Source organism: Dreissena polymorpha, chromosome 8, assembly GCF_020536995.1.
Source record: "Dreissena polymorpha isolate Duluth1 chromosome 8, UMN_Dpol_1.0, whole genome shotgun sequence".
In the NCBI taxonomy this organism is placed as follows: domain Eukaryota; kingdom Metazoa; phylum Mollusca; class Bivalvia; order Myida; family Dreissenidae; genus Dreissena; species Dreissena polymorpha.
The window spans coordinates 75,051,427-75,067,339 of record NC_068362.1 but is presented as its reverse complement, the minus strand read 5'-3'; the positions used below and the strand labels follow the sequence as shown (position 1 = coordinate 75,067,339).

Below are 15,913 nucleotides of genomic sequence, written 5' to 3'. Positions count from 1 at the left end.
TTAGCCATTGAAAGTTCCTCCTTGACCATTGCGAGGTCCTCCGAAAGCATTAACAGGTCCTACTTGACCATTGACAGGTCCTCCGAAACCATTGAAAGGTCCTCCTTGACCATTGACAGGTCCTTCTAAACCATTAAAGGGTCCTCCTTGACCATTGACAGGTCCTCCCAAACCATTGAAAGGTCCTCCTTGACCATTGACAGGTCCTCCTAAACCATTAACAGGTCCTCCTTGACCATTAAGAGGTCCTCCTAAACCTTTGAAAGGTCCTCCTTGACCATTGACAGGTCCTCCGAAACCATTGAAAGGTCCTCCTTGACCATTGACAGGTCCTCCTAAACCATTGAAGGGTCCTCCTTGACCATTGGCAGGTCCTCCGAAACCATTGAAAGGTCCTCCTCGACCATTGACAGGTCCTCTCAAACCATTGAAAGGCCCTCCTTGACCATTGACAGGTCCTCCTAATCCATTGAAAGGTCCTCCTTGACCATTGACAGGTCCTCCGAAACCATTGAAAGGTCCTCCTTGACCATTGACAGGTCCTCCCAAACCATTGAAAGGCCCTCCTTGACCATTTACAGGTCCTCCTAATCCATTGAAAGGTCCTCCTTGACCATTGACAGGTCCTCCAAAACCATTGAAAGATTCTCCTTGACCATTGACAGGTCCTCCTAAACCATTAACAGGTCCTCCTTGACCATTAAGAGGTCCTCCTTAACCTTTGAAAGGTCCTCCTTGACCATTGACAGGTCCTCCGAAACCATTGAAAGGTCCTCCTTGACCATTGACAGGTCCTCCTAAACCATTGAAGGGTCCTCCTTGACCATTGGCAGGTCCTCCGAAACCATTGAAAGGTCCTCCTCGACCATTGACAGGTCCTCTCAAACCATTGAAAGGCCCTCTTTGACCATTGACAGGTCCTCCTAATCCATTGAAAGGTCCTCCTTGACCATTGACAGGTCCTCCGAAACCATTGAAAGGTCCTCCTTGACCATTGACAGGTCCTCCCAAACCATTGAAAGGCCCTCCTTGACCATTGACAGGTCCTCCTAATCCATTGAAAGGTCCTCCTTGACCATTGACAGGTCCTCCAAAACCATTGAAATGTCCTCCTTGACCATTGAGAGGTTCTCCGAAACCATTGAAAGGTGAGCCCAAGCCATTGACAGGTCCTCCTAAACCGTTAAATGGTCCTCCTAAACCATTTACAGGTCCTCCTAAACCATTTACAGGTCCTCCTAAACCATTGAAAGGTCCTCCTTAAACGCCAAAGCTTCCACCGTTAACACCGAGACTACTGCCGTAACCAGCAAAGTCAAATCCGCGTAATTATTATATTAATGTAAATGACTTTTCCTTGCGCATACATGTCTAATTCTTGAGTATAGACCTGCAATCGTTTCTGGACTCGTATAAAAAAATGGCAATATAATTTTAATTTGCACCTTTCAAACCGAGTCCAGAAAACAATCACAGGTGCTAACCATTAGACGATGTTTCATGCATAAGAGAAGTTTTGAGCCACTACGAATCTGCAACAAGACAAGCTTCAAATTGGGCTTTTACGATAAAATTGCTTATATTAGTAATTACTAGGCCAATTACTAAAATTCAAAGTGCCTTTACACTATTAGTTGTTTTACAAAAGCACCTATCAGTATGAGAAGCGTATACGGTATTGTTCCATTTAATAAATACGGAACCCTACATATCTGCACCCATGCAATCTTTACAGTTGCACATACGAGTTTAGATGCCATGGACTAATGCCATGATTACTCGAAATAAGCGTCCCGTCAACCTTCACATGGCGCGTTTACATTTTAAGGTCCGTTTCAAATGAGATTTTACGCAAAAATATTTTTATTGATTATTGTCGGGACCATTTCATCTGGTTTTAAAGAGAAACGTTCAAAACGGATTTTCAGGTACATGAGTACTCAACAGTAATTAATGTCAAATCCTTAAGGGCTATAACATATTTAGCTTCAATAATCACAGTAAAAAATGTCAAATCGTAAAGGACTATAACATTTTAGCTTCAATACTCGTTAATAATGACAAATGGTAAAGGGCTATACCATATTAGCTTCCTGGGTAAGCCAGTAAATGCGCACACTCTACCCAAAAATGAACATTTGCCTTACTTAAATCAGTGCTAGAGGAAGAGTGATCGATAACCAATATCATGACGGAACCTCACTCAATATATGCGGCATATTCCATGTAAGGCCGTTTTACTTGGAATTATTTATTGTTCAGAGGAGTTTTGTACACCAGAAGAATGTATTATACAGAATGGCTCTTGTTGTAGCTAGATCCTCCGTGTACATACACGTGATTGAACTCAATCAATATAAGTCGCATTTTACTATTTATCTCAAGCAATAAAGCATTCTTAAAAAAAACGGATATAGGGATCGCAACAAAACTCTACAATCTTGCTAAATATCAGACAAGTCAGTGCTTGCAAAGAAATATTTCCTTGGTGGCGTGCATGTACAACAACGTTTGTAAAACATACAATGCAGTGTGCTCAAGATGTGTTTTTAATCATAGATAAATTATATGAAATACATTTATAATCTCAGTCCGAGATAGCCTACCCTACGTACCCCCGTAGTATCCACCGCTGACGCCGGCACCTCTACCGTAAGCGGTAACGTACGTGAGGCAGGTCAGGCCTAGAAATGCGGAGAAATGGAACATGAGTGAAAAACAAATAAGATAACTTTTTTGTGCCAACTCATTCTTCATTATGTCTACATTTTGCCAAATTATTTGACCCGGTCTGCGGGAAATCCGGAGTTCATGCAGTCCGCGCGACACTTTCCTCTTAGACTGGATTTTCGTTCTTTTTAGGAGACTTATGTTGCGAAAAATTCCACAAAATTGTCGTTTCATATTAGCCAGTGTAAACTTTATAAAGCCCGGTTTTCCCAAAGACCTACTCGTTAATGTGTTCTAAAGCATACTTACAACATTGCAAGTTATAGTTTTCGTTCGGACTAAGGAATTTAGAAATCTTCTTTCACATACTGGATCAGCTTTTCATACACAACTGTACGTTTAATACAAAAATATTATATAAACATTCATGGAAGAAAAAATATTGTGTCATAATGTATTATATTTTTTTATTCATGTACAACGTGCTGGTAGTTTGTTTATTTAAACTTTATAAATATCTCTGTAGCTTCATGTTGCACATTTTAATGACGCGTGAGATATATTCTCTGTTATATTTCAACAGTATTATCAAGTATACACATGATATTAACTATTATCAAAATTAACTGATATTTATCAAACATGCCACTTAGAAATTTAACACTGTAAATATTTCTTTCTTATTCAGATTTACCAAGTTCACCAGACATTCTCATTCCGTATTGCAAAGAAAGCCAGAATTATAAACCAGAACATACCTGGTCAAAGGCGGAGATGTGATTGTACATATCTTGCCAAACCTGATCGTTTTACCTGTTAAAATATATAAATATATTTATATATTAATAGATTGGTCAGCGATGTCTTCGCATAAAGCTGAATACGCTACGAACATATTGGCTACAACGACATTAAAAAGTAATAATGACTATTTTGAACGAAAACGACATAAAGTTTGCAAATGAGATTGGCATTAATGAAGAGACTTGTTGGTTCGGTCATAATACAGTGATCCAGCGGCCGGTTGTGTCATTTCTCCCGTCCATCAAGCGACACGCATCTGAATATCTGATCACTTATAACTGCTTTTATCTCATAAATCATAATCGCTCCTTGGTGCAAAACGGTCCCACGTGCAATTAAAATTAAAATGTCACATAGTACCTGTTTGCACCAATGGGGCGAATTATGGTAATATGACATAATATAGTATACACTGTTTCTGTCTTATACATAATATGGTTATATGACATTATATAGTTTACACTCATAAATAATTACAAACACTTCGTCAGAAAGTGCATTTCATAGCCTTTGTTCAGCTAGTATTTGAAATGCTTTTACGATAGACCAAATTATGTTGACATGTACTGGTAGCTGATTTTGTTGACATCAACTATCGGCTTATTGTGTTAACAATTACCGGTGTCTTTTGTTGTTTATTATACGGCACTTAACGGTAGCTTTTTAAATTGACAGGCTCCGGTAGCACATTGTGTTGACTGTACCGGCAGCTTATTATATTGATACGTACCGATAGGTTAGTACGTTTACATCCAGTGGCCTGTTGATGTGACACGGAGTGGCATCTTAATGTGTGAGCTCATGCCGGTATATTAAAGCCTCTATAACGCTCAAAATCAACGAAATTTTCGTACAGTTTTTCGTAAAATAAAGTTAACACCTAAACAATCAGTGTTCCTCATAACAATATCCACAATTTCAACGCTAGATGTGGTATGATTTCATAGATTTTTGTAGATACAAAATGCTCGTTTTTATTTATTTGTGACACAATTAATTCCATTTTAATTTTCCGCGGATATATCTATTCATACGACACACGAACACTAAAAAAGTGTTCATGTGTCGTGTGAATAGATATCGTTGCGGGAAATTAAAATATGCAAAACAATAATAAAAACATGAAATTATTCTCGGTTTGAGAAATACGGTATAGTATGGTTTAATACGTGTTATTTAGAAGAGAGATTATGGTAATGGTTTAGCGCGTATAATGCACGGGTTTTGTGTGCATGTTTTAGCGCGAAAGCGCACGAGTTTTTCGTTTTGGGGTATATATGATTTGCACATCTAGTGAGACGCCATTCGAGGGTTGTTTTTGACAGGCAAAGTTATGGAGCAAGAAAACGAAAGGGTGATAAAGTAGTTTATGCGTTCATTTGCGAAATACATAGTATTCGGAAGGAGATTTTCGATGAGAGGACTGATTCTCTGCTAGAAGCGGAATGGTGAGCTGGAACTTCGAACAAAGGTCAGACTTGTTGGTTCTGTTTATTGTAATAACACTGGCAACAACATTCCGATTGAAATTAACACAGGTTGTGTTCCTTGTTAACTTTAATGATAAGTATATTCAATAACATGCTCCATATCTTTATTTGTGCTGTTGTTTTTGTTAAGTTCCAACTATTCAGATACATCAATTGATTTGATTATTGGGTAAAAATGAAACTATTTAAGTTCAAAAAGATGTCGCAAATGTAATGGTCTGGTAGGATTATATATAGGTAAGGCCACATAGTGTGTCACTCCAGGTTGTTTTGATAGCAGAGTTAGATCACTCTCCCTCATGTTTTTACGAACACCTTGCTTTATTTTTATTGTTTTTAAGATATAAAACCTTATATGGTAATACATGTGTTACAAGTTTGTGTATTAGTTCCAAGCGTATAATTCAACAAACGATTAATAACAATTAACTGCCGTTTTCCTTATAATTCAGCTAGATGGTTGTGTGCGATATATGACGTGGTATGATAATGAGCGGATGAAAATTTATGCAAACATATCTTTAAACTATTCAGGTATTCCAATTGTGAATTAAGAATGAAACATAAAAAAAATCGTACATTACTTAAATATATATTATATTCATCTATGAAACAGCTATAGAGACTTGTCTTGTAAACTTTTTTCGAAACATGTTTGTGTTGTGCATATATTACATCTCGTTCACTGGATATTGAATAAACAGTTTATATGTTATTGTTGTATACAATAAAAAATTTCTCTAAATTGAATTAAAACATTAAGAGTTATTATATTTTTCATAATAATTTAAGACGTTAAGTTTTCCCTGCAAGGTTGGTGTCAATAATGGTGCATGCATATGCGCTAATTAATTTACGATATTTTGGATAAACTGTGGTATAAATTTGGTTTGAAAAGAGCGTTGACAATAAGACTGTTGTTTTAAACTTAGATGAAAGGCATTTATCGGTTTTGTTAAATTTAGTTTCGTCGTAGTTAAATGCATTTTTAGCTCATCTATTTTTTGAAAAAAAATTATGAGCTATTGTCATCACCTTGGCGTCGGCGTCGGCGTCGGCGTTGGCGTTGGCGTCGGCGTCCGGTTAAGTTTTGCGTTTAGGTCCACTTTTCTCAGAAAGTATCAATGCTATTGCATTCAAACTTGGTACACTTACTTACTATCATGAGGGGACTGGGCAGGCAAAGTTAGATAACTCTGGCGTGCATTTTGACAGAATTATGTGCCCTTTTTATACTTAAAAAAATGAAAATTTTGGTTAAGTTTTGCGTTTAGTTCCACTTTTCTCAGTAAGTATCAATGCTATTGCATTCAAACTTGGTACACTTACTTACTATCATGAGGGGACTGGGCAGGCAAAGTTAGATAACTCTGTCATGCATTTTGACAGAATTATGTGCCCTTTTTATACTTAGAAAATTGACAATTTTGGTTAAGTTTTGTGTTTAGGTCCATTTTATTCCTTAAGCATCAAAGCTATTGCTTTCATACTTGCAACACTTACTAACTATCATAAGGGGACTGTGCAGGCAAAGTAATGTAACTCTGACTGGCATTTTGACAGAATTATGTGCCCTTTTTATACTTAGAAAATTGAAAATTTGATTAAGTTTTGTGTTTAGGTCCACTTTATTCCTACAGTATCAAAGCTATTGCTTTCATACTTGCAAGATTTATGAACTATCATAAGGGGACGGTGCAGGCAAAGTTATGTAACTCTGACTGGCATTTGGACGGAATTATGGGCCCTTTATACTTAGAAAATTGAAAATTTGGTTAAGATTTATGTTTTGGTCCACTTTACCCCTAAAGTATCATAGATATTGCTTTCATACTTGGAACACTCACAAACTATCATAAGGGTACAGTAAAAGGACAAGTTGCATAACTCTGGTTGTCATTGTTACGGAATTATGGCCCTTTTTTGACTTAGTAACTTTTAATATATGGTTAAATTTTGTGTTTCGATCCACTCGAAGTATCAAGGCTATTGCTTTCAAACTTCAAATACTTACATGCTATCATGAGGTTACTGTACCTGGCAACTTGAATTTTACTTTGACCTTTGAATGACCTTGACTCTCAAGGTCAAATTATTAAATTTTGCTAAAATTGCCATAACTTCTTTATTTATGATTAGATTTGATTGATACTTTGATGAAACTACTCTTACCTGACATACCACAATAGACTTCACCCAAACCATCCCCCGTGCCCTCCCCCCCTCCCCCCCCCCTAATTTTTTTTTTTTTTTTTTTTTTTTAAGATCATCTCACAAATGACCACCACACCCTCACACTATACCCCCACCCCACCCCCCCCCACCCCACCCCCCCCCCCATTTTTTTTTGATTTTTTTTTTTTTTTTTTTTTAAGATCATCTCACAAATTATCACCGCACCCTCACACTATACCCCCCCCCCATCTTTTTTTAAAACGGTATACCGTCCAACCATCGCACCCAAACCCCCCCCCCCCTCCCCCCCCCCCCCCCCCCCCCCCGATTTTTTTTTTTTTTTTTTTTTTTTTTCGCTTTTTTGGAAGATAATGTAATAAATGTCCACAACCCCACACTATACACCCCTCTTCACTCCACTCCTCCCTCCTTTGTGATTGAAAATGAGAGTCCATTCACCTTTAAAAAGAAAATAGATGAGCGGTCTGCACCCGCAAGGCGGTGCTCTTGTTAAAGATTAGGTACTGTAATGATAACAAAAGTAGACCGGATTTATTTGCAATATAAGTCATTTTGTTTTCGTGATAGTTTTTGTTCTTGTTTAGTGGCCTGTTGGCTTGATGTGTAAAGACATTTTGCTTTTATGGTGTTTGGCCGTTTTTTGAATGCCAGTTAACATGTGTAATTTGCTTATCGTTTTGGTGAAAGCCAGTTGACCAGATGTGGATAAACCCAGTTAGCGCGTGTAGTTTGTTAACCAAATTTGTTAAAACGTGCGTTTACATTTACATTTTTGTTTTTATTTAATGTTAAGATTGTACTGTTCGAAGGATATTATATATATTGGAGAACATTAAATGTATGTTATTAAGGGCCAGATTGGCTTATGTAAATTAACCGGTTGGCTCGGGTTGTCCGTTGACAGTTTGTTGAAAGCAGATTTTTTCAGATGCGTATAAGCCAGTTTGCTTGCGTGTCAATTCACTAAAATGTCTCAAAACACATGTTGAAATTGCATTTACACATGTTTGCGAAGTTTATTTTTTCAGAAGCTGGACAGTTCGAAGAATAAATAATGAATAGTGTAACATTATAGTAAGAGGGCAGCTCGAAAGGTATAAAAATAAAAATTGTTTTTTTTTTGTGTAATTATGTGTTAGAAAATAACTTAAGATTAATAATGATGCTTTTATTGATGATGATGTTATAAATGTTGATGATGATGCTAACGTTATTGATGAGGAGGAGGAATAGTTGACAGTATTTTGTGAATGGATAATACTACATTTACGAATTTTGAGTGAATGAAATTATTTTAGGTTTGATAAATACCGAATGATGTTGGTCTGTACATATTATTTAGAAGAGAAAGTGAGTATGGTTATTGTTTAGCACGTAAAAATGAATGAGTTTCTAGGTTTTGCGTTTAATTGAACAAAAACAAGTAACGGTTCAGCAACAGGGATTATTCTCAGATGGTACATGTATTCCTTTTAGAGTCACAGAAATTCAACTTTGCATCAATACCGGTTTTCTTTGAGATTTGTTTGATGGGTTAAAATTCCAAAAATTTACGAGTTTTGCAGCCGACCAAGTACCTATAGCTTTGTATTTGAGTGTGTTAAGCATTTTGTTGTTTTCAAATTAGTAAATCAAAATTAATACGGTGTTCTAGTATATCAATTGAGCTTATGCTATTGCCATGGAAATTTGAGCCAGGGTTCGATCAGTAGCTTAAAGTATGTCTGTGTTGGTGAATTGAACCTAAAAACAAATGTCAAGTCGGTAGTTTTAAGTTTAAGAGCAGAACATACGTATTGATTGTGAGAACATTAGTAAAATGTGTTTGGTATTTGTGCATGTCTCTTGTGGTCATTGGACCAAGTTGTTTAAGGCCAATTGGCCTGATTTTGAAAGCCAGTTGGCTTGTATGGTCAGTTGACCGTTTTTAAAGCCATTCTATATGGTGTGTGAAAGCCTGTTGGCTTGTGTTGTCAGGTTACCGAACTTTCTTGGAACGAAAGTCTCATAGAATTTACAATATTTGCAAGATTATTGTTTGCAATGCAGTAACTGGACAGTTCGAATAGTATATTAAGTATTGAAGAACATAAAGGTATGGTTTATGTAGTATGTTATTATTATTACTAGGATTATTATGATGTATTTTATTTGGGTGCATTCGGAGAATTGCAAAGCCGGTAGTTAAAAAAGAGCCTATTACATCAGATATATTAAAGAAATTTTATCACACTTTTGTTTCTGAGAGCGATTGTTCTTTGGGGTTTTTAAGAGGCGTTACAATCTTTTTCTTATTTTATGCTGGTTTTTTAGGATAAGTGAAATTTTGTCTGTTAAAAGATCAGATGTTGTATTTTTAGATACGCATTGTGATATTAAAGTTGAAAAGTAAAAAACGGACATTTTAAGAGAGGGTAATACTGTTCTGATTGCAAAAACTAATACAGACACATGACCTGTGAAATTGTTTGAAAAGTATTTGTGTGTTGCAGATATTGCATGTTCATCTACTGATTATGTGTTTAGACCAGTTTATTTGTGTAATGTTAAACACTGTTTCAAATTGATTTCTAATAATAAGCATATAAGTTATTCTACTATAAATGATAGTTTTAAGAAGAAGTTAAGTCTATTGGGTTATGTTTCTTCTAAATATGGACTTCATTCTTTTCGTGCTGGTGGAGCATCTATAAGTGCCAATAATAAGACTGTGGATAGACTTTGGCAAAGGCATGGTAGATGAAAAAGTGTTTCCACTAAGGACGGATATGTTAAAGATTCTTTGAAAGACAGATTATCGGTGTCGCTAAATTTAGATTTGTGAAAAGTCATTATTAATGTATGTGTGATTTAAAATGTATGATGTGTTGTTCGTAGCACATTTAAAGACACTATAATATATTATTATATAAATGGTTTGGAAATGCTTTTGAGTATTATTAAGTTCTGTGTTTGTGTTGTGTGTATGTTCCTTGTGGTCATTGGACCAATTTGTTTACGGCCATTTGGCCTGATTTGGTAAGCCAGTTGGCTTGTATGGTCAGTTGACCGTTTTTTAAAGCAAGTTGATCTGATGTGTGAAAGCCGGTTGGCTTTTGTGAGTTGAACTTATTTTCTTAAAAAGCATGTTCACATGGAATCAACAATCTTTGCAAGTTTATTTTTTGCAGTGCAGTAACTGGACAGTACGAATGGTATATTAAGTATTGGAGAACATAAAGGTATGGTTTATGTAGTATGTTATTATTATTATAAGGATTATGATTATGATATTTTTTTTCCGTTTTAATGTTTATCATTAATTTTGTAAATATTGTTTTATTATATCTGTTTAATTCTCTTGTGCATTATTCGATTGGTCATTTGACCGTTTGTGAAGGCCAGAGTGTGCCTGATGTTGATTAGCCGTTTGGCTTGTGTGGTCATTTGACCGTTTGTGAAGGCCAGAGTGTGCCTGATGTTGATTAGCCGTTTGGCTTGTGTGGTCATTTGACCGTTTGTGAAGGCCAGAGTGTGCCTGATGTTGATAAGCCAGTTGGCTTGTGTGGTCAGTTGACCGTTGTTGAAGGCCATAGTGTGCCTATTTTGATTGAATTAATTTTATTGCTTTTACAAATGTTTGTAATTGTATCTTTTCAGTTGAAACACAGTTCGAGAGGTATATAACGTGGTGGAGAATATTTAGGTATTCATTTTATGTTTTATATTATTTGTATTCTCTCTTTGTTTTATTCGAAAGTCCTGTCAAATACAAGCACTCACTCCTATTTTGTCTTTGGTTTATTATTTGTTTGATAATGATAATGATGATGATATGGGTTATAAAGATGATGAGATTTTAATAGTATTTTGAGAATAGAGAATAATAAATTTACTCATAACTATGAGTAAATGAAATTATTCTCGGTTTGAGAAATACGGTATAGTAGGTTTTAATACGTGTTATTCAGAAGAGAGATTATGGTAATGGTTTAGCGCGTATAATGCACGGGTTTTGTGTGCATGTTTTAGCGCGAAAGCGCACGAGTTTTTCGTTTTGGGGTATATATGATTTGCACATCTAGTGAGACGCCATTCGAGGGTTGTTTTTGACAGGCAAAGTTATGCAGCAAGAAAACGAAAGGGTGATAACCCCGCCCGCCCGCCCTTAATGAACATATGTATGGTTAAATAATTGGTTACATTGCTTTTATGTTTATAATTTTGCTATTATAAAGTCTATATTAAGTATATTTTCAGTTCGGTTTTTAGTCCATGTGAGATGGGATCTTAACACGAACCGATTTCTTTACTAGGAAAGACGATGGGTGTATTTTAATTTAAGTCTGAAGTTTTCTTGATTATTTTGACTCATTTGTTACTTAATATTGTGTTTGAATGAGGTCTTTTAAGTTATGGGTGTCATGTTTTTCGAGACTCTCACTTCCTGGAGATAGTACCTCCAGCATACTGAAATATTGGTATGTTTAAATGTCAAGTGTTATTATTTTTTGTTGTCGTTCGTAATGAACGTTTAATTTTAAAGACATTTTTATTGTACGATTACTTAATATTTTCATTTTGGTGTGACTGGTTAGATGTTGAAGTCGGTTTAATATAGCTGTTAAATTCGTCATATGCATTAATATATTTCTCGGAATATTTATGATTTATCAACATTCTTTATAGATGCTTTATGGATTTTATGGTTTGAGTGATTTGTTTGTTTCTTGCTGATGTCCGGGGTGTGTGTAGGATGCTTTTGATGTTTGTTTGTTATGTTAACTTGCGCAATGAATTGATAATGTTTTAATTAAATTTTTTACTATAAAATACTTAATGTTACAGTATCTTAATAGCTGCTTATTTGTAGATTTCTCTAAATTAGAGGTTTCGGGAGGTGATGAAGGCACCTAGACACCGGTCTCGAGCCATGGGTCCTCATACGTCCCCCTGCCATTAAAAGAAAAAATAAAAAAACAAAAATGGCAGTAGAGTTGCGTATCCCGCTCGCGGTTTTACCTGAATCGTTTATTACTACTGAGTATTGTATGGGGTGTACGTGAAGTCATGTACACTTCTCTTGATTGGTGGTAGTAGATGAATCTTGCAGATATTAGCAGCTTCTTTGAACAAATTAATGTTTCACATTTGTAAATTTATAATATTTAAGCAAGTTAGCGTGATTGATGGGCATTGGGGGCGTCCTGTGTGCACTGTGGGCATCGGCGGGGATCAGTTTATTCAAACAGTAACTCTTTTTTGAGATATATACATGACGTCTAATTGTTATGAATACATTTGCACTTTTTCACATGACACACATGTGTATGTGAAGTATTCATAATTACATGCCCTACAGCATTTAAATAGTATTGTTTCAGTTCTTTATACACCTGAGCAAAGATGTTACACCGTTTCCAGTCGTCTCGAGATTCCTCAACTGAGCGGTGCCGTTGAGGTCTATATCCATTGCGCATACAACATATACGGGCTTCAGAAGAATTGTTTTTTGCATTTATTTGTTGAAAGTCCTGTCAAATACAAGCACTCACTCCTATTTTGTCTTTGGTTTATTATTTGTTTGATAATGATGATGATATGGGTTATAAAGATGATGAGATTTTAATAGTATTTTGAGAATAGAGAATAATAAATTTACTCATAACTATGAGTAAGAGCATTTAATATCTACAAACATCTTTTTTACCAGACCACATCTTGCGTTGAAATTTCGGCCATTTCCATAAGAAACACTGATTTTTTATTGTTTAACTTTATTTTACGAAATATTGTACGAATTTTTCGTTGATTTTGAGTAGTTATAGGGGTTTAATATTATAACAATTCACCGGTACTTTATTATCACGACATGTACCGGTAGTGTAGCATAGGTTTGAATATCGGAATGATCAAATCCATTCTGTATAATTTAATTGGGCGCAAAATATTTTGGCAAAGCAATATATTGAGTAATCACTGTCATTGTACAAAATATAATCTTGAGTGATTTTTGCACATCGTCTCTTACAACCCTTGTTTGTGAGGTATCTGGCTTGTGCCATATTGAATGTCGACTGTCGCCCTTTCGGGTCTACAAGCGATATTGAATACCAAAAGCTACAATTTATATAGGAAAATACATGTTTGCGTGTTAAGTACTAGCAAGCGAATGGGCCAATCAAAATGTTAAATGTAGCATGAATTTGTTATTGTTGAGTTTCGTTTAAAGTAGGCAAGTGTTGTACCATGCGTTGCATTTAATATCGTGTGTTGACCACAAAGGATAGCGGGCGACATCCAATGTGGCCTAACGGGATTTCATAAGTATATGTGTGAATTGATAGTTAGAAATCCTCATGTTTTTCAGTGAAGCTATGTTCGACCAAGAAACCAAAACATTAAAAGTAAGTAAGGAAATGCATTAACATGAAAGCTAAACAACTAAACAAGCACAGAGCGAAACGTATATGTCCCGGACACAAATTACCTGTGTGTAGCCTGACATCGAATATTTTAGCATTAATACTAAAAACAGAATTAAAAACATGCATATCTATCATTTGTCAACGTGACGTTCGCTTCTGCAAATTGCTTGCTTTAATGAATTGATTAAGATATCGCGATAAACAAAATGACCAAACATGTATTGTCAAGAACACTGATGTAAATGTCAAGAGGAATAGTAGTAAGATTGATTAATATTAATGGGACTACCATTTTGCGGTCACCATGTGACTTATATTGTGGGGTTAACGCTCATATGAACGCAATAATATTAAGTGAAACATTTTTACAGTTTCTTCATCGATCTAATATTATTTCATATGACCTGGTACGAGCCTTTGGTTTACCATATAAGTTTACGATGCATGAAGTTATATACCAAGCGAGAAAGCAACTCAAACAACCAGTATTGTCCAAGGTTACGTAAAAACTGCCCGGATTTGAACAATAATTTAGTCTTAAAACCACGTACGAAAAGTGGTGTCGAGAACATATATTTCAGTTGAAATAACAACACATGTAAATGGTATATACTTAACGATATGATAAGCTAAGAGTCATTAATATTTTCTCCGAACAGCAAGACAGTCAATTAATGATTTTACAAGACAATGTCGTGAATTTAAATCAGTCTTAGGTTTTCAAATGTTTAAAAACAGGTGTGATTACACGCTTATTCAAATTTGACAGTGTGACAGTGCGAATTTGCGGCTGATATTGATCGACTGGCAAGAAATACCTGGAAACATGAGTAGTGTTCGGTAATTTTACATATAAAACTACTACTACTGCTGCTACTACTACTACTACTACTACTACTACTACTACTACTACTACTACTACTACTACTACTACTACTACTACTACAACAACAACAACAAAAACAACAACTTCTAGTACTACTACTACTACTACTACTATAATACTACAACAACAACTACTACAACTACACTACTACTACTACTACTACTACTACTACTACTACTACTACTACTACTACTACTACTACTACTACTACTACTACTACTACTAATAATACTACTACTACTACTACTACTACTACTACTACTACTACTACTACTACTACTTCTACTGCTTCTACTACTACTACGACTGCTGCTACTACAAGTCTACTATTACAACAACAACAACAGCAACAACAACAACTACTACTACTACTACTACTACTACTACTACTACTACTACTACTACTACTACTACTACTACTACTACTACTAATAATAATAATAATACTACTACCACTATTACTACTACTACCACTACCACTACTACTAGTTCTACTACTACTACAACCACCACAACCACCGCCATTGCCACCGCCACCGCCACAACCACCACCACCACCACTACCAATACTAATATTAATATAAATACTCAGGATAATAATTAAACCAATATTAATAATAGTAATAATATTAGTAGTATAAGTAATAATAGAGTTACAAAAAACACTCAAGGCGTTAATGTCGACATAACTGACTAACAAAGCAATTCCTAATATATTTTAAACTGATGTTTTTTATCACTCTACCGATACAGTTTACGCCAGGCACGAAGATACCCCCTTTCTTTGTAAGAAACTAGAACTAATCAAATGAGAACTATACGTATGTAGAACCTCATAATCAAGGTGCAGAATCTACGGGGTTTTCAGGGGTTTACAAACGGGCTGGACAGAATGTTATCACGCCGTTAAGAACTCTATTTTTGCAAATATCTCAAGTTATTGAAATACATTTGCAAAAATCTAAAGTGCATAAAAGACAGGTGTTCTCAGTTTGTGCGGATATCTTAAGTTATAAGAATAAATCCTTGACTACGTCTGAAATCGGTGACACAGTTTCACGTTGCGTGTCACATAACCGTCTACAATGAATGCCGTAAAAATGGAATTTTTGAACAAGAACACATGCTTATTAAATAGAGTAATTCTGGCGTATTTCACATTGCCATAAGCAGCATAAACATCTGTCTATTATGCACTAATTGAAATTTTCAAGAAAACTTGTTTTAAAAAGTTATTTGAAATAAAGCACCACTTACCGTCGTTTAAATTCGTAAAAGTTAAAAGGTGTAACCCCCAAAAAGTCACGTGATCCTGCACCCTGTAATTAAATTGTTATTGACAATTCGTGTTTTTTTAGTGTTTGTACATTTTTGCGTGTTTGTGTATTTAACCCGCACGTGCTTGGGCGCGTATTCAAATGTAATCCACCTGGCATAAAATTAACATATTGGTCAGAGCT

General features: G+C 35.5%; 1 protein-coding gene across 1 annotated transcript; it reads right to left on the bottom strand.

Moving 5' to 3' along the window:
* LOC127840639 (uncharacterized) lies at nucleotides 1-3,380 on the bottom strand. The gene is made up of 4 exons (XM_052369051.1): nucleotides 3,365-3,380; nucleotides 2,616-2,684; nucleotides 720-1,259; nucleotides 1-671 (listed from the first exon to the last, which is right to left on the bottom strand). The coding sequence occupies exons 1-4, from the start codon at nucleotides 3,378-3,380 to the stop codon at nucleotides 1-3; spliced, it is 1,296 nt and encodes a 431-aa protein (XP_052225011.1).
* Between the last annotated feature and the right edge of the window lie 12,533 nt (nucleotides 3,381-15,913).

Coding starts and splice junctions, on each gene's coding strand:
- LOC127840639 (XM_052369051.1), bottom strand. Junction 1,260..2,615: donor CAGCGGTGGATACTACGGGG/GTACGTAGGGTA, acceptor TTGGCGTTTAAG/GAGGACCTTTCAATGGTTTA. Junction 672..719: donor TCAAGGAGGACCTTTCAAAG/GTTAAGGAGGAC, acceptor TTAATGGTTTAG/GAGGACCTGTCAATGGTCAA.